The sequence below is a fragment of the Solanum pennellii genome, chromosome 12 (assembly GCF_001406875.1).
Source record: "Solanum pennellii chromosome 12, SPENNV200".
NCBI classification, from domain to species: Eukaryota; Viridiplantae; Streptophyta; class Magnoliopsida; order Solanales; family Solanaceae; genus Solanum; species Solanum pennellii.
The window spans coordinates 13,315,716-13,335,675 of record NC_028648.1 but is presented as its reverse complement, the minus strand read 5'-3'; the positions used below and the strand labels follow the sequence as shown (position 1 = coordinate 13,335,675).

The 19,960-nt window shown below is 30.2% G+C and overlaps 1 protein-coding gene and 1 long non-coding RNA gene across 2 annotated transcripts; one reads left to right on the top strand and one right to left on the bottom strand.

Moving 5' to 3' along the window:
• Positions 1–290: 290 nt before the first annotated feature.
• Positions 291–2,429, bottom strand: LOC107005652. Its single transcript, XR_001454915.2, has 2 exons — positions 762–2,429; positions 291–687 (listed from the first exon to the last, which is right to left on the bottom strand). It is a non-coding gene; the product is annotated as an uncharacterized LOC107005652 (long non-coding RNA).
• A 12,282-nt stretch (positions 2,430–14,711) lies between these two features.
• LOC107005269 (glucan endo-1,3-beta-glucosidase 8-like) lies at positions 14,712–18,168 on the top strand. The gene is made up of 2 exons (XM_015203813.2): positions 14,712–15,378; positions 16,945–18,168. Exons 1-2 carry the CDS (start codon positions 15,050–15,052, stop codon positions 18,041–18,043), a joined length of 1,428 nt encoding a protein of 475 aa, XP_015059299.1. The 5' UTR covers positions 14,712–15,049; the 3' UTR covers positions 18,044–18,168.
• Positions 18,169–19,960: the final 1,792 nt, after the last annotated feature.

The window sequence follows — 19,960 nt, the reverse complement described above, 5'->3', positions numbered from 1 at the left end:
AAAAGATTTAAACAGATAAAATCAATTGAAAAAGGGTTCAAAGTTCAAATGTACATTCCAAGAAGGTGTTAGCCCTCGGAATGCCCGCTAACTTGCGGTTGACCGACGATTTGACTAATATGACCTTGACCAAATATTTAAATTTTAGTAAGTGTATGAGTATAGCTATTTAAAAAGAATCACTTGAAAGGAAATAAACTTAAAACGATTTTCAAGAAAATATTTTTGTCAACAAACAACTAAGTAAATATATATTAAGAACTTAATTAGTTTAATGAGCAAAAAAGAAGAAGTGACTAACTTTTGGAGATCTAATTATATCAAAACCAAAATCAAATAAAATTAGTTGAGCAAGAGATAATCAAATATAATAAGAAAGGAAAGTAGTGTAATAACTTGTGCTGTTCCCCAAATTTTTAAGTTGCTGGGCTGACAGGCCCAACTTCCTTCACCTGTCCTAATCTAAATTGATTGGTTTCAGCTCATTTGTCTTTACCTGATTGGGCCTGTTGGAATCAAAATGACCAAATGAAATTAGGCCTAATCAAGGTGCGTATACATGGTTGTATATAGATGTATACGGGCAGCATATCGAAGGTATGAAGCCTTCTTTTGAGCTATTACGACCTGCATTTTCAGTTCCTGACCCCTCTTTTATTCCTCGACCCATGGCTGCTGCATTTTAACCTGTATAAAATCATATTCCGTCGTATAATGATGTATATAAGTTGTATTTCAGTTTATTATCAGCCTTCCAAAACCTGTAATTTAAGTTTCCATCTTTATTTGTTGCCTTCGACCTATTCACCTGCTTCTCTACTAGCAATGAGGCTGACTCGAAAGAGAAGAAAGTGGATGTGGTGGACCTTTAAGTCCATCCGAAATGCAAAGGCAAATGAATTCTTGTCCAACTCGGACTCCATACAAGTTCACATGTAGCAAAATGAGAACAAAAAATTAACATTCATATAAATCAATATCTACGAATTATATCAACAAATATTGGCAATAACTAAAACGAGACAAACACCGACCAAAGGTTATAATCATACTAAGTCATGAATCACTGTCAAACAATACATTGTGCGGAAAAAATTGAAGGAAAAGAAACAGAATATACAATCTATAATACAATTCATTCCGCAAACCATGGAACATGTATCCTATATTTAGGAATCTTTGTAAACTAAATGAAACAAATGAGATTACTGCTATTTAACTAACAAAATAACATGCTGGAAATTTGATTTCTAAGTCTCAAAATATTAGACAATTAGCAGAAACTTAAGTGACCCAAACTGAAGCTGCAATTTTAACGCTAAGAACGACAAATAGACATTGAATACTTCCAATCAATCACCAAGCCGGCCAAACAATATTGTAAAACAGATTAACAAGCAAGACAAGCAGAAGAGGGGAGCAAGCATCCATTTTGAAAGTACTTCACATTTTAAGAGATCAACATCGAATAGCAAGCATTTTTATTTTTTTTACTAAAATCTGGACAAAATGGAGATATGAACTTAATTCAAATAGGCATACTGAAAGATATGATAACCATGAGATTCAAAATGGAGAAAACAACTTGTCATATTCCACAAATAATGAGCGAAACAGCACACCGCATCCACATCGATTATTTTTTAGAGATTCTGCCTCGTGTTTCACCACTTCAAAACAATACACACCCATATCTTTCATCAAGAAAAGCAGACCATAGATTGCAGTCATCAATATCATCAAATCGCACCACATGATGAACCAAATCCACATATAATAATATTTAACTTAACTAGAGTGACAACATAATTTATGAGGAGGTGAAGTTACTTCTCCGGAGCAGCGAGATAAGACGAGAACGAGCGGGGAGCGACCTTCCTCTATTCTTCTATTGCAGGAGCTCAGATTCAAACAACAAAACCCCCCACAAAAATGCAAGCGAAACCGAAAGAGTGACTCTTTTAAGTTATATTTTCTATCGGTAGATTATGAATAACTGCATACCTCTTTTTTGTTCAATTTATTTCTCCAACCCCTTCAATGAAAGCTAAAGAGGTTATTTATAGATGAAAAAACGAATTGATTTAGGGGAAAACGAGATAGATTTGGAGTGTTAGAAATTCGAAATTTGAATCCCAAGGTTGTGGAGTTGTAAATAGTACCATTCTTATCCCATTCTACAACTGGAAAAGCATTCCAACCGTCCAATTACGAGCAAGGACAAGGGAGAAAAGAGACGGGGACACGCGAACGATTCTCGAGCGGTCCTTGTACGGATATGGACACGTCGAGAGGAGAGGACGACCCGACCGGAATTGGATCGATTTGTAGCTGGTTTGGACGGAATTCTGGGTTGCTGGACTGGGTTTCCCGTTCGAATTTCACGTTAACAGTGAAGAAGAGGAAGAAACACGCAGGAGTTGGGTCGGATCATATGGGAGAATTGGGCTGTGAGTTGGGTTATTTGAGTGGGCTGGGAATGGTTTCGTTTTTGGCAGAAAACGAATTGGGCTGGGAGAAAAAAGGCCCAAAACTTTGGTCTCTAAATGGGTTGAAGATATTTTGCTACAATTGCAATAAACTAACCTAATGAATTAAAGACGTAATCAAAAGAATTGATTTTGAATATTCGACTAGGATTTAAATAGAACGAATTAATATTAATTAATTAACGAGTTTCTTAATCTTATCGAAATAAAATAATTAACTTAGTTGTAAGCTAGTGATTTAAAAATATAACCATAATTTAAACTAAACTAATTTACTAAAAGTAAAATCTTTTTTAAATGATTTTTGAAAGGTTTATAAAATATGCTAATTATGTAAAACATATATATATTACTTAAAAATTATAAAAATGGTAAAATTAATTTAAAATAACTTTGAAAAATATTTTGAATTTTATAAAGTCAATTATTTCAAATCATTGAAATTTAAGAAACTCGATGATTAATTTATATTGTGAAAGTCCAAATTGGGTGTCAACATCTCTCCCTCGTCAACTCTAGTATCTAACCCATCCGACCACTCATCATAAACATAAAACGTCTCTTTGTTCCTTCTTATCTCTTTATGAATGGTTGTTTATGCATCCAAAATGGTTATTAGAATCATGGAAGGCGCTTGAGCCTCCAAACGAGAGTAACACACACCTACTGAATGTGCCAGATGAACCATCTTAATCATGGCAATTTGTGTCAAGTGGGGATGGTATGTGGACGCTAATGTATGGGACTAGAAGTACATGTGGGAGTTGGGAGTACACTCAGTGTAGAATGGGACTTCGCACCCTCAAGCAACTGAACAGTAACCAACGAAAAATATCGATCGGAGTTAAAAGTGTCCTCTCAACCTCATCTCTAGTAAACTACACTTCATGCACGCAACTTGTAAATAGCTCATGCAAACAAGTTGCGAGTAGTTCGAGCATGCAACTTGCAAGTAGCTTCATGAAAACACTTGTAGCAACTTCATCATGCTTGCAATCAATTAGACATGCATGTTTTAAGTAGTTCAAACAGACAAATTACAAAAAAAAAATTGAAAAAATCTTGCAACTTCTTTGAAAAGCCTCCAATCAACTTTTTGTTGGGTTTTAAAGGTGTGAAAAGAAAATAAAGGGTTGTGATTCTCCTGAAGGATTGTTACTTTGCCGGAGGGTTGTAACATTTATGAAAGGTTGTGTCCTTTCTAAAGGGTTTTGGCCATTTGAAAGATTGTGCCTTTTCCAAAGTGTTGTAACCTTTTTGGAAGGTTGTCTTCTTTCCTAAGAGTTGTGACCTTTACTCTTTGTTGGCTAAATAATAGAGAGGTTGTCTCTCATTTTTCAGCATTGAATTCTTCTCTTCTTTTGCATATATTTTTTACAAAACAAAGTCGATCATCATGTCTATGTGTGTGATTCGTTGCTGTCATTTTTAGTTCGTTGAAATTATTGAAGTTTGAGGTACCGCTACTTCTTTAATGGTTAATCCGTTTTATCTTGGGAGAAATTAATCTGCAACCTCGGGCACTAGAAGGGATTAACTTTCTTAAGGACACACAGTGAATTCTGTGGACTCGGATAGTTCTTTGTGTTTTTCTTTCATCTTTATTATTTTTCTGGTTTGCTAATATGAATATAGGAGATAACAAGCTTAAAAATTTTATATTGATGGTATTTTCCAAGGTAAGGAAATTACTTTTATTTTATGTGTTCTTTTTTTTTTTTGGAAAGAAAAAGAAGAAAAAGGAAATCATTTTATCATATGATAAAAGAGTTTTATGATGAATTAGTACTACTTTATTATGTTTGAGTATATTTTTTATAGTAAATTTTCCTTGGATGGGTAAGATTATTTTTATTTTCTTCTCAAGTGCATTGAAGCATTGCACTCCTCCTGTGCACCCCTCCAGTCTTCTTTTTAATAAGAAAAGTTATTTTGTGCATACAGGATAAGATATGCACTTTAATATTTTTTTTCTATATTATTGGTTTTACATAACTATAAGAAGAAGTAAATGAATAAATGTTCTCTTCTAACAATATTTGAACCTGAGTTTAGTTTTGTTAAAGTTAAATGTCTTCTCGAGGAAAATAGAAATATGAAGAAAATTGAGAAAACGAAAAAAAATAGCAAGATAAGTGACTTGTATTGAAACATTGCTGACATATAGAATATGATTCAATGAGAGTAAAAAATCAAGTTTTATTTTTTTTTCCTTGAAATTTTTTTTTTTTTAGTTTTATACTCCATGAAAAATTTGATTATGTTTGACTTTTGGAGACTAAAATCTTCTAATTGTTTTTACTCCTTTGGTTAGAAGAATATAAGAACTTCACAAACAAATCAGATTGTGCATTGTTTTGAAGAGTATAGAAACTTCACCAATTTGTTAGATACTTTGATTCAATGAATATTCTGACTTGAAGAGTACAAAATCTTCGTCACAAATATTAAGGCTAAATAATTTAAAAAAACATAAAATCTTCATCGTTAGCTAGAAACAGTGTTGTATTTGAGATTTTTGGAGATTAAAATCTTTTTGGTTACTACTTTGTCTGAATGTGAAACTGATTCGAAGAATATAAAAAACTTCATCAGAATTCAAGGTTCATTCGGTTAACGATTAGAAGAATATAAAATTTCATCGTTAAACTAGAAACAAATTGTATAAAGATTGAATCTTTATTGTTAGTATTCTAAATACTAAGTGGTCTGTCAAATTGTGACAGAAAGGAAAAAAAGCAATAGTATCATAAAATTTGTAATTTTTGTACCTGCAATGGGTGTTTCTATGGATTAAATCTCCAAAATAAGGTTTCATGTTGCCAATGTGTATTTTGATGGTATACAATTTGAAAGCATGGGAAAACAATATGTGGAAAATAATTTCAAATACTTGAAAAATATTTAGAACATATTTAAAATGTGGGGGTTCTTTATTTGTGATAAAGACAAAATTATACTTACTATCTAATTTAAATTTGAAAGTACAAGATATGAAATTTGATGACATTCTTGTATTATGTTAGACCCACAAAATTCTTGAAGTATATTTGATATTGTGGTTGTTGAGTCTCTTTTTACTAGTATATGAAATGACTAGTATAAAACCGCAAAATTATATTACTCATTCAAAAGAATTGTATTCTTTGATGAAAAAAATTTCACTTACAATATTGTTATTTTTCATGATGAAAAGATATGTCTATTAAAATATATTTTTTGTATAGACATGAATATTTGTGAAAATTGACCTATTATGTTTGTGTTGTGAAACAAACGTTTGGGTCATATTACCCTTATTTGACTAATGAGACTATGGTCGTGAGTAATTCTATAACAAATTGAATGTTATAGAAATGTTATTCTTAAAAGGATATATGACAAGGTGTTGACTGTAAAACAATGTCTATATTGGAGAAAAATTATAAAAAGTAAAGAACAAAATATTTGTGGGAAATGGTGACCTCACATAAGGTCTTCAAAAACTTAGGGCCCGTTTGGCCATAAAATTTTTCAAATAATATTTGGAAAAAATTTGGCAAATAATGTTTGTCCATATAATTTGCCATTATTTGACAAATATTTTTGGCAAATATCTCAAATTTCTAAATACTAGCTTTTTCTAGTATTTGGGCCAAATCTAATTATTTGAGATATTTTAAAAATTAAAATTTTACCCCAGTAGTTGCTTGCATTTTATTACATAAGTTTTTAAGTGAATACCAAAATAGTGATGAAGTATTTAGTGAATATTAAATAATGATATGATTGTTGATTAAAATTATTAAAAAATTGGCTCTAGGTAACAAAGTCATGTGCTTTGTCTATTTAAGGATATATGGAATAATGCTTGTTGCACTCACTCCAAATTACCACATTATTTTAGTGTCATGGACACTATTTCTTATTGTTGTAACAAACGTCCAATTGACTTGTAATACAAACTTTTAGTTAGTTTTGATAGTTTTTAAAACTTGTGGGTATAAATCATATTTTTCTAAAAAGGTAAAATATATTTTCCAAATCCTATTGCCAAACACATGGTGAAATTTCACCTAAATTTTCACTCAAATAATATTTACCAAGAATATTTGGAAATTATCGTCAAACGCTAGCTTAGTCTTTTTGTTTGTTCTTACTTGCTTGACTCAGATTTTTTGTGACATAAATAATTGAGAGACATGTCAATTACAAAACTTTGCAAAATCTGATTAACTTAGAAGTTTTGCCTAACTTCTAGTGCAATAAATCAATGTCAAGTATGTGTTGTTGAAATGAATTAGCATATCTTTGATTTGATTTACACTGACATTTGGGATATGAAGTCAACACCATCTCATGGTGGGAAAAATTGTTTCATAAATTTTATTGGGAATTGCACTGGATGTTGTTATGTTTAGTTGTTGAATGGTAAGGATGAATAAATAGAAACATATATGCAATACAAAACTGAAGTTGAAAGTTAGTTGAATATTTCATGATTAGAAGTGATAGATGTGAATAATATGAATCTTCTTTTGCAGAAAATGAAATCTTTCATCAAATTACTGCACATTCTCACCTCAATCTAATGAAATTATTAAAATGAAAAAAACAAACTTTGAAGGAAATGTTGAATGTCCTAAGTTCAGGTTTACCACAAAATTTGTGGGGGGTGCTATCATTATAGCAAAAGAGAATGTCTGATCAGAAAGAGAGAAACAAAAAGTTTTGTTTGCTAGTAAATGGAGTAACAAATAATAATAATAATAATAATAATAATAATAATAATAAAAAAAATAAAACTTTTGTTTATTAAGAAAGGGAGCAACAAAAAATTTTGTTTGTTCAGGCTTTGTTGTATCCTGTTTGTCGCCCCTTAAAATATATACAAGTAATAACTCTTGAAAGATAGTGATCTAACAATTTTCAATATAGTCTATTTCATATGAGAAATGAAAATGAGAGAATTATTCCTAAACTGATAATATAGGACCTAAGACAGTGGATTGTATATTCATTGGATATGCTACAAATAGTAAAGCATGTCAAGTTATGAATCATATGTCCGAATAGTCGAATAGTTAAGTGAAGGATCTAAACGACCTTGGAATGAACCAAAGGAGAATATACTTAATAAAAAGATTCAGAGGGGTAGTAAATGTAAATAGACAAATTACTTCCTTTGAATTTGATTTTATATATTTCTTCTTGAAAATGAGTCTCATAAATTTGAAGAACTTATGCCCTTTGTGGACACATTTTAAAAAGAGGTTGTCAATAGTAAGATTGATTCAATCCTAAGCAACTGTACTTAATAGTTGATTGATCTTCCTCCAGGAAATAAATTTTTTGGTTCAAAGTGAATCTACAAAAGAAAAAGAAAGTTGAGGGAACTATTGACAAATACAAAACAAAACTTGTTGTCATAAGCTTTAGAAAATTAGAAGTCTTAATTATTTTGACACATAATAGTCACTAACTAGGTTACATCAAGTCAGATGTTGATAGGGCTAGTTGCAGTATAAGGCCTTCGAATTCATCAAAATGTATGTGAAAATATTTTTCTTAAAAAAAATTAGAGGAAGAATTTTACATGGAACAACTCGAGGATTTTTTGGTTCCTGAAAAGAAAATCTGTAAACTTATTAAGTCACCTTGTGGACTAAAAACAAGCGTCCAAATAATGACATGCTAAGTTTGACCAAACTATGTTGGAGAATGAATTCAAGAATGTGATAAATATTTTTACATTAAAGACATACAAATCACAAGGTCATTGACATGTTGATAATCAAAAGAGATATTTCTGACATAAATGCTACTAAGCATATGCTAGAAAATAACTTCGATATGAAAGGCATTAAAGTTAGGGATGTGATTGAAAAGGTACTTGAAAAGTTCAAGTATTTGAATTTTGATATTGTCAAGACTTTGATAAATGTGCGCTTTGTACTTCAAAAGAATGAAGACAAAAGTGATTCGCAATTGAATTATGTTAGAGTATTGAAAAGTATGTTATATATCATGAAGTGTACATCATCAGATATAACACGTGCTATTAGTAAACTGAGTCAGTTCACAAGTAATCTCAATCAAACTTATTGGATTACCATGAAAAGAGTTTTGAGTATTTAAAAATATACTTAACAAACTATTTCTTTGCATTAAACTAATACTCAATAATATTAGAAGAATATAGTGATACAAATTGAATCACCAGGTCAAATGAATAAAATCCACTAGTGGATATGTATTTACTCTTGGTGGAAGAGCAGTCTCTTAGAAATCTTCCAAACAGAAATGTATCGCTCGCTCTAATATGAAATATGAGTTTATCACTCTAGATAAGGCTGGTGAAGAATTTGAATGACTCATAAATTTCTTGAAAGATTTTTGTCCCAAAACTTTAGCTCCAGTATGCATACACTATGAAAGTTAATTTCTAATAGGTTGGGCATGTATCATGATGTATAACGGAAGGTCTCATCATATATGACGTAGACATAATATCATTAGAGAACTACTCTCTAGTGGAATTATCATAATTGAATATGTAAAGTCAAAGGATAATGGGTCGGATCCACTTATAAAAGGCCTAAATGGAGAGGGAGTTGATAGATTATCAAAAGGAATGAGACTATGGCGGAGGACAAGTCATTGTGGCGGTAACTCTACCTAGAAGACTAGAGATCCCAAGATGTAGGTTCAAGGAGATCAAACAAAATCACTAATGACAGTTTTACATTGTCAAAATATTGTTTTTTATAGTCCAATCTCATGATAAGACAATGTTCAGTAACAAAGATAAAATTATTACGATTTTTTATGGTTTCTAAGTTTGATACAGGGTATATGAAATGGTGCATCTTCGGGATAACACATTTAGAAATTACCCATGTAAATGTGAAGTGTAAGTTGCTTTGAGGAGAATCTGATAAGGCCAATTCTCTAAGAACTTATTAACCGAGATGTGTTCATGGCTGAAACGAACAAAACAATGAGAATAAAAAATAGTTCAAAGGTTGATTGTGTGACTTATGTTGTCTAGGTCTACACCAAAGCTCGACGGTTCAAAGATATCAAATCTACCGATTAACCGAGTATATCCGATATATGTTCACTACGAAAAGTTTAAAGAGTAAACTACTTATTCATATGCGATTAACCCTTACTTACGAATCACACAATTTTTCATGCATATGTTTTTAAAAAATAATCACTCTCTATTCATGTGGGGGATTGTTGGGTTTTAAAGGTGTGAACAGGAAATGAAGGGTTGTGACACTCCTAAGGGTTGTCACTTTGCCGGAGGGTTGTGACATTTATGAAAGGTCGTGTCCTTTCTAAAGGGTTGTGATCGTTTGAAAGGTTGTGCCTTTTTCAAATTGTTGTGACCTTTCTGGAAGGTTGTCTTCTTTCCTAAGAGTTGTGACCTTTACCCTTTGTTGGCTATAAATAGAGAGGTTGTCTCTTATTTTTCAGTATTGGATTCTTTCCTTCTTTTGCATACATTTCTTACAAAATAAAATAGATCGATCGTGTCTGTGTGTGTGATTCGTTGCTATCATTTTGAGTTCATTAAAATTATTGAAGTTTGAGGTACCGCTATTTTTTTAATGATTAATTAGTTTTATCTTGGGAGAAATTAATCTGCAACCTCGGATACTTGATGTGATTAACTTTCTTAAGGACACATAGTGAATTCTATGGACTCGAATAATTCTTTTTATTTTTCTTTCATCTTTTATTATTTTTCTAGTTTGTTAATTTGAATACATGAGATAATATTTCTTTGCTTTTCGTAAATAAGAAGTCAAATCAATTCATGTGTACCTCACAAATATAAAATTTCTATCACTCCCCCAATATCTTTTGCTAAACCTCTTGAGGGTGGCTATAATAAAAAGATTTTTATATACTCCATCCCTGTCAATCTCTAAATTTGTGTGACACTATTTGATTTGACACGATATTTAAGAGAAAATTAATATTTTCTAAAACTTGTGGTCACATTTCTTAGATAAATATTTGTATAGTTATAAATCATTTCATTAAGAGTAAATTAGAAATTTTAAAATTGAATTATTACAAAGTAGAATCCGATCATATATATTTTTATAGAGAAAAATTAAAAAGAAAAGAATATTAAATAAAACACAACGAATATTATTTTTTCTCTAACTCAGAAGCAACTTTTTAAAGGGGTAAAGAATATCACTAACACAAACCTCATTTCAAATTAAGGAATCATATTGTTGACAAATCAAGAAGTACATTATTAATTATATTTTTAACTCTTTTTTTAAATCATTTTTCTGTTACAATTGTCCATTTGTGTTATGTCTTTTTCTCCAAAATATTATAGCCGTTACTTCTTGCCCCCTCAATATACTCATTTCCCAACAAATGACTATTATTCACTAAAGTTATGTTACTTTCCAGATTTTTCTTTTTAGTAACACTTTTTTTAAAAAAGTCCTCTACTTCGGCCGCGTCTTCAAAATTCTTGTTTCCTCGTGGATCGTTTCCGATTCTCTCCATTCAATTTTATTTAATTATTATATAAAAAATAAAATTTTATTTATTTATTTAATTTTAAAAAAAATTAAAGACAATTTATTATTAGAAAATGAAATAAGGAAAAATCTAGAAGAGGAATATTATTTTAAATTTCATCTTTTTTGTTTAGATGTATAAAGCTATAAATAGTAATAATATATGAATTATGCATTTTATTGATTTATTGGAAAGAAATAGAAAGCTAACAGATGGAGAGGATAAGGCTATGATAATGAAATACAGAAGAAAGATAAGGTGTGTGACTCAAATTAAAATGGGAGTGAATCATTCTTTTTTCTTTTTTCTTATTTTTATTTTTTTAAGTTATTCTTATAATTAAAATTATCAATTCACGCCTCAAATATACATGTAAAAATCATTCATTTTCTTCACTTTATTCTAGGATTGCGTATCAGTTGATTCACTTTTTAAAGTATATTAATTTAATTTATTGATTATCAATTTGTAAAAATGCTAGTTGTAGAATCGTTAAAATAATGATTTATTGATTTTGTCTTATCAATTATTGATTATTATCAGTCAAATTATCAATAGGCGTTGAGAATTGATACCAAAATAATTAATGAGAATATCTTAAAAACAAGGTGACAAATCAAATGAATCATGTACATGAGTACACAAGTTGCACCTTGCTAAAAATCAAACACTTTTACATTATGAAATAATGAAAATTTTTTGATAGTCAGAAATAAAAGTAGGAAACTAAATTCTAAGTCAAAGACTTTATATACAAAATGATATAATACAATTATTTAATTTACTATCGAATTATCGGTTAATCCATTAAGAAAAAACCTCATACCGTTAAGAATTGATAATCCAATAACAAAAAAAAATCAAAATTATTATCTGAACCGTTAAACAAATAACCCATTACGAATAAATAAATAAAAAAAATTGATTCAGATTATCGATTTCAATTCAGCTTTGTATCGCTATCTTTTCTAATTTTTTTCATTCATACCAGTGAAATTTATATTTGCAGAGAAATATCTGTTTTAAAAAATATATTATATTATTTAATTTTGTACGGTAAATCAAACAAAGCATAAAAATTAGTTTCAAACATAATTGATATTAACATTATTAATATACTTTATCTATCACTATTACTCTTTTTCTTTTGATTACTAAAGGAATAATGCACAGAACCCTCTAAACCTATGCTCGAAATCTTAGATACACACTTATACTATACTAAGATTCTATTACCCCTAAACTTATTTTATTAATAATTTTTTATCCTTTTTCGACCTACGTAGCACTATCTTGTGAGTCTAATGTTGATTGATTTTTTTTCAAATTAGTGGCACGTAGGCTGAAAAAAAAGTAAAAAATTACTTATAAAATAAGTTGAGGGTGATAACACCTTATTATAGTATATGTGTCTCTGAAATTTTAAATGTAGATTGAGAAAATACTTATATATTTTCTTTTATTAAATTAAAAAAAATATAAATATTTAAACTTTTTCTAAAATTTCTCTTCTATTATATATATATATATATATATATATAATTGGCTTAGTAAAAATTATAATATTTTCATTCATTATTATAAGCCCCCTATCGAAACCGACTCTTTCGAGAAGGATAAAGACAATACTAGTCTGAAAACAAATCTAGGAAGAAACTATAGAAACTACTATTTTTTCAATCTTCTACGCGTTGGCCATTTAAGTTCAAACTAGACTAGATATAGCAATACGTAACACGAAATTAAAATATGTGTTTTTTTTATTTTAATTTATATGACATAAACAAAATTAAAAAATTATTTTAAATTTTATCTAGTTTATAATAGTTTAGCTGTTAATAATATTTTTAATAGTTTAGCTGTTAATAATATTTTTAATGTAATTTTTGAATAATACGTATTACTCCATTCATCTCAATATTTATTACACGTGTATAATTTTAAAAATCAATTAAATTATTTATGTCTTTCAAATATTTCATAGTCAGTGATTACAATATATGTTACCTCTTTTTGTCCTAATTTGATTTTAATATCTTTTAAATATTATAATCCGTTAATTCTCATAATTTACCATATCTTTTAGGTGATACTGAACTATACTTCCAACGTCCAATAATAGATGTTTGATAATATTTGTTTATATTATAAAATTTATAGATAATGTTATAATTAGTTTGTAATTTATTTTTATCATTAATTATAGTTATTTTTATATTATATTTTTTAGATATTGTATTTATTATATTTAAAAAAAGGACAATGTATAAAGTGACTTCTCATCCGAAATCAGAGACACACTTACACTATACTAAAGTCCAAATACATCTGAATTTATTTTATTAATAATTTTCTATTCTTTTTCGGTTTACGTGGTATTATCTTATGGGCTCAACGTTAATTGACTTTTTTTTTCAAGTTAGTGCCACGTAGGCTGAAAAAGGATAGAAAATTACTGATAAAATAAGTCCAAGAATAATAGGCTTTAGGATAGTATAAGTGTGTTTCTAAAATTTCGGGCATAGATTGATGGAGTACTTGTGAATTTTTCCTTAAAAGAATTGTATAATAAAATTATCTTTATATTTATAATTTCTTAAAAAATATCTCAAATCAATAGTAAAAAATTATTATTAAATAAATAAAATATAAAACATACAAAAATAATTAAACAAAAAATCTATTTCATAAATACACTTGGGTAGAAACAGCCACAAAGACGAAGACTACTTACTTCTACCATATTTTTACGCATTTTTTAAACATATAAAACTCAAAAAGTAAATAATGAAAGCAAAAAACATATATAAGAAAAATAATGTATATTAAGTCTCATAAATATCCTCAACTAACAACATTAAAAAAAAGACCTGCTTCCAGCATCTTCTATACAGCAAGTAGCAGTATTTTATATACTTCTTCTGTTTTAAAAACAATTTTTTTAAAAAATCTATTTAAAAAAAATAATTTTTTTTATTGATAAAATTTTAACTTTAATTTTTCAGACGCCATGTTTAAAACCACAAAATTAAAGGATAATTTTATACATTTGACATAACTTTAATTTAGGACTATAATGTTCAAAAGTCTTCTTTATTTACTAAAATTGCGTGTCAAATCAAACCAAATCATTTTTATGAAACAGAGAGGGTATAATTTATTAAGAGTAATTTCCCTAGATAATTACCTATGTTTGAAAAAGTACCTACGAATATCACTTATGATTGTTTTAGGACTACAATATTACTTAATTTTACCTATTTTCCTCAAAATACATTACCCTAGCAGAGAGAAATAATGTATTTTTTTGTGTCAAGTATATTTTGAGGAAAATAGATAAAGTTGGATGATATTATAGTCATAAAACAAACACAGGTGATATTTCTAAGTAATTTTCCGTGACTAACTAAGGAAATTACTCAAAAATTTATTAAATACTAGCAATGATTTATAGTTTAATAGTCGAAATATTATATTTTTTTTTAAGGAAAACCTTTCTAGATTAAGAATTCGAGTTGTAAACCTACTTTGATAATAAATAAAATATTTATTTACAATAAATTATATATAAATTATTGACATTTATTTGTTTGAAATTTGAAATCTTCCTACTACACGGAAAAGGAAATCTGCCTAATTTCTTTTATTTAAATATAGTAGAGGGTTTTTTTCAGATTTATCAACCATTCATTTTGAACAAACTTTTACTAACAATAAACCCTATATATAATTCTTTTAAAAACTCAATATTTCACTTTCTTCTCTTTAAAAAAAATTAATTACATAAAAATATCCATTTTGTTTATCAACTGTATTTCAAGCCCCCACGTTTTCCCTGTTCTTATTGGGTCAAAATTCATGTCATTTTTTTGGGCAGTTTTGGATTCAGCCCACGTTCTTGATTTTTCTCTAATTCACCTTTTTCTTGATTTTTAATCATACCCTTTTGTTTCTTTTGTATTCAAATTGAAGAAAAATCAATTCTTTGTTCAAATTACAGTTCAAGATTTTGGTTTGGGAAAATGTATTGTGTTGAGAAAATGTTTAAAGTTGGGATTTTTTTGTTATTTTTAAGTGGTGTTGATGGATTAGGAGTGAATTGGGGAACTATGGCAACTCATAAATTGCCACCAAAAACAGTGGTACAGATGTTAAAGGATAATGGTATTGGGAAAGTAAAGTTGTTTGATGCAGATCAATCTACTATGAGTGCTCTTGCTGGTAGTGATCTTGAAGTTATGGTTGCTATTCCAAATGATCAGCTTTCTGCTATGAATGATTATGATAGAGCTAAAGATTGGGTTAAACGTAATGTCACGCGTTATAACTTCAAAGGAGGTGTCAATATTAAGTAAGATTAAGCTGTAAGCTTTAGTTTTTGCCTTTTTATTAATGTCTATTTGTTATTAAACTTGATTTGCTTTATGGCTTATATTGAATATTGATGATCTGTTGTTGTGCTTTTTCTGCTTGTAAATGAAAAGCTATGCTTCAAATTCATTCTTGTCAGTTATGAATATGTATTAGAGGAGCTTAGGATGAAGAAATGGTTCTGCAGATAAACTTATGGTAAAAGGGAGAAAGAAAATGAATTGTTTCTTCCCTTCAATGCGATGTTTTCTTATGTGGGTGAGTCTTGACATAGCCATAGAGTTGGTCCTTTTGGTGTTCATAGGTCAGGGGTTCGTGGCGTAGAAACAACCTCTTTGTAGAAATGGAAGAGGAAGGTTGCATAGGAATCCCCCCATATCCACATTAGCTATGGAATGTTTCTTTTGCCGGTTAAGTCCTTTAAGTGCATATAGAAAGGTTAAGAGCTTGAGTGATTGGTAGTATATGTTTCTGTAGCATTCATTTTCTAACTTTTTGGCTGCGAACAAACCAGCCTTTGATATATGCAAAGGTTAAGAGCTTGAGTGATTGCTAGTATATGTTTCTGTTAGTATCTATTTTCATTTTTCTTTTCAGCTGAAACAACTAGTCTTCATGAGGTATATTGGACATGGTCTAGTGTGAGACTCTACAAATATTCATCTTTAAGCAGATGATTTTTTGTTTTGAAAGAACAGTGCAGTTGCTCCGGTTCATCTTTATTGAAGTGCAGTAATATGATTATTTTCTTCTGTCAATCATCTTTTTGCCTGTTTTCTGCCTACTCTTTGTGTTTTCACTTTCTTTCAAGCTGAAAAGTCGAGTCGATTCATTTTTTTATGAGCTGAATTATCCAGTTTGACTTTTTAAATTGAGCTAGTATTTAGTTGGAAGTTATGTTTACCTTCTGTTTAAAGCCCTGCTGTAGGTAAGATCCCAATATCTGGAAAGGTCCATTATTCAAAGTTTTGAGCCGTGTGCTGTTGGTCATTGGGAACTTCTCGATTTATAAGAGAAAAAAAAGAAAGAAAAAGTGATGGTTCTTGATCCTTTACAAATTGAAGGAAAATTACATCTAAGAAATCCTATCGCTTGAAGATTTATGTCTTTGAAATGCTATTTTGATTCATATTATCATTTTAGTATGATTAAACAATTACTTGACTTTAAAAGGTTTGCACTTGATGATGCAGAAGGTATAAAAGTTTTGTTATTTGTAAGAACTCTTCATACTGTTCTTAATTTCTTTGCCTGAATCATTTTTCATCTGTACCGGATCTTTAATTTTGTCATTTGGAGTAATTAAATCTGAAACCTTTGATGCTATAAATGGTTGAAAATTGAAGATATTGTCGATTGCAGTTCATAGATGAATTTGTGCTTTTACTGTGTAAAAACATTTCATTTCTACTATTTTACTGCACACCAACTTACTCTTGGCCTTCTCATCAATAAAATTTCACTTGCGGTTAAAAAGTGTGTGGAGCATTTCAAACTTCATATAGCTGATTACCGTATAAATTTCTGAGTCTTAATCTCTCTGCAGATATGTTGCAGTTGGCAATGAGCCTTTCCTGACATCCTACAACAATTCCTTTCTTAACACGACTTTCCCAGCACTTCAAAACATTCAAAATGCTCTAAATGAGGCAGGACTTGGGAGCTCTATAAAAGCAACTGTGCCTCTAAATGCTGATGTTTATTTCTCTCCAGACGACAATCCCGTACCATCTGCTGGGAGATTTCGTGAAGACATTAATGATCTAATGACCCAGATTGTTCAATTCATGAGCCAGAACAACGCACCTTTCACAGTAAACATTTACCCATTTCTAAGTCTTTATGCGAATGAGCATTTCCCTGTTAATTTTGCCTTCTTTGATGGAGCCAGTAACCCAATTGTTGATAATGGATTATCATACACCAATGTATTTGATGCCAACTTTGATACCCTGGTTTCAGCGTTGAAAGCAGCAGGTGTTGGCAATTTGCCCATTCTAGTTGGGGAAGTTGGATGGCCTACAGATGGTGACAAAAACGCCAATGTCAATCTTGCTTATCGTTTCTATAAAGGACTGTTACCCAGGCTTGCAGCCAACGTTGGAACACCTCTACGGCCTGGATTTATCGAAGTTTACTTGTTTGGGCTTATCGATGAGGATGGTAAAAGTATTGCTCCAGGTAACTTTGAGCGCCACTGGGGAATCTTCCGGTATGATGGGCAGCCAAAGTTTGCCATGGACCTTACCGGTCAGGGACAAGATAAGTTTCTTGTTGCTGCACAAAATGTGGAATATTTATCCAAGAAGTGGTGCATGTTCAATCCGAACGCCAAGGACTTGAGCAAACTTGCAGATAACATCAACTATGCATGCACATTCTCAGATTGCACAGCATTAGGATATGGTTCTTCGTGCAACGGATTGGATGCCAATGGTAATGCATCATATGCATTCAACATGTATTACCAGGCTCAGAACCAAGAAGAATTCAGTTGTAATTTTCAGGGTCTGGCAACGTTGACAGATCAGAACATATCTCAAGCAAACTGTAACTTCACCATCCAGATAGCTACGTCTTTCTCTCCGAAATTATTGCCTATGTTTATCACATTTTTAACTGCCTTCACATTCATTTTACTATAGATATCTTTATAGAGATTATTTATTTGTAATAGTAGTTGTATTTTTCAAGATTTCTGGCTACTTCAATCAAGCTGATGCTTGATAAATTGATGAGGTTGTTCTTTCAATTATCAGTTTTGCACTTAGTGATTTGAACTTTTTTTTAACTTCTTCTTTGGGAAGTAGTAAAGGATGGTACAGAAAGAGTACTTTGAGCTTTCAAAATATCTGGCGTAATACAAACCTTTTAACTTAATTGACAGCTACGACTTCGAACTTTGGATGTGTGGAAGTAAACATTTAAATTTATATAAAATTCAACAAATACACATTTATTTTATGTGGTGTTCTATGTGACAATTTTGGGTCCTATGTGACATTCTACATGAAGTATGTCACGTAGGACACACGAGTCTATTTGTTCAATTTTATACAAGTTTAAATATCTATTTATACATATGTAAAGTTTTGAAAGATATCGATATAATTGAAACCAACTTAAAAATATATTTATGTATTATGTCATAATACTAAGATCACATGTCCTATTTTATCTACTCATTAAAAGACAATAGTGTCGAAGGGTGGCATATGTACTTTTATGTTAAAATGGTATTGAACAATCATTGTGGCTAATAATTTCTTAGCCCTACCAACAATGTGGTAATAGAGTGGTAAATATTTTTTTTTATCTTTAATCAAGAGGTTTTGGATTTGAGCCCTCTTGAATATGGAATTGTCTTTATTAGAGAGCGATTTACCCCTCAATGTCGGACTTTCGTACCCTTCAATGTCGGACTTTCTAGCGCAAATTCATATTTAATCAGACTGCAACGTAGATACCAAATATCGGATGAAAAACTAAACTTTTTTTTTTTTATCTTACCCCTGATATCATCTACCAAAAAAGTTCAGATTTCTTTATCTTAAAAGGAAAAAGAAGAAGAGGGGTGTTGTGTATATGTGAGTCGAACGAGTACTAAATAGTTTGAATATTATTTCATAGGGATAATACTCAATTACCCCCTTAGCCTATACCTAAAATCCCTACGACACACCTTATCTTTGATGAGGTCCTATTACCCCCCTCCAATTTTTTTTAAAGTAATTTATTACCCCTTGCGAGCCTACGTGGCAATAATCGTGATTTCACCCATGTAGGGCGCGTGAGTGCAGAGTGTGTGCAGAGTGAGTGCAGATTTTGGCTAACAATGACCAATAAAAGTTAGCCACATGTCAAAGTAATTTGAAAAAAAATTCAAAAATAAATTTTATTGTTTCTCTCAAAAGCAAGTTCTTCTTCCTCTTTTCAAAAAATAACCCCATGTTCATGGTTCTTCATTTTTGAAGAAGCTTCATCCATTATCATTCAAGTTAAATAGCTCCTTGATTTGAAAAGATAAAGTAAAATTTAATATATTCTTTACATCTTTTTATGTCGATTATTAATTCTTATTTTTTTGACAATATTTATAAAGTTAGGGTTATGACAATATTCGAGTTGAATAAGTTTTGACAATGTTTAAAATTAACTCCCAAAATCCAACATCGAAAATCAAATTTCAGTTGGAAATCTAATTTCTAACCTTTGAAATCGATCCTGTCCACACATGCAAGACTTTCCCTCTTTCTACTTCATCTACTTTTTGGTAAAATTAATTTGGAAAAGATAAAACGCCAGCTTTTCAAACTTGGGAAGTGTAAAGTTACTTTATCGAAAGCTGAAAAAGTGGGTCCCGGCGCGTGTTCAACAAACACTTCGACCTTGCAGATTATTATTGCCACGTAGGAACGCAAGGGGTAATAAATTACTTTAAAAAAAAGTTGGAGGGGGTAATAGGACCTAATCAAAGATAAGGTGTGTCGTAGGGATTTTGGGTATAGGCTAGGGGGGTAATTGAGTATTATCCCTTATTTCATACGAACTTCTGATTAACT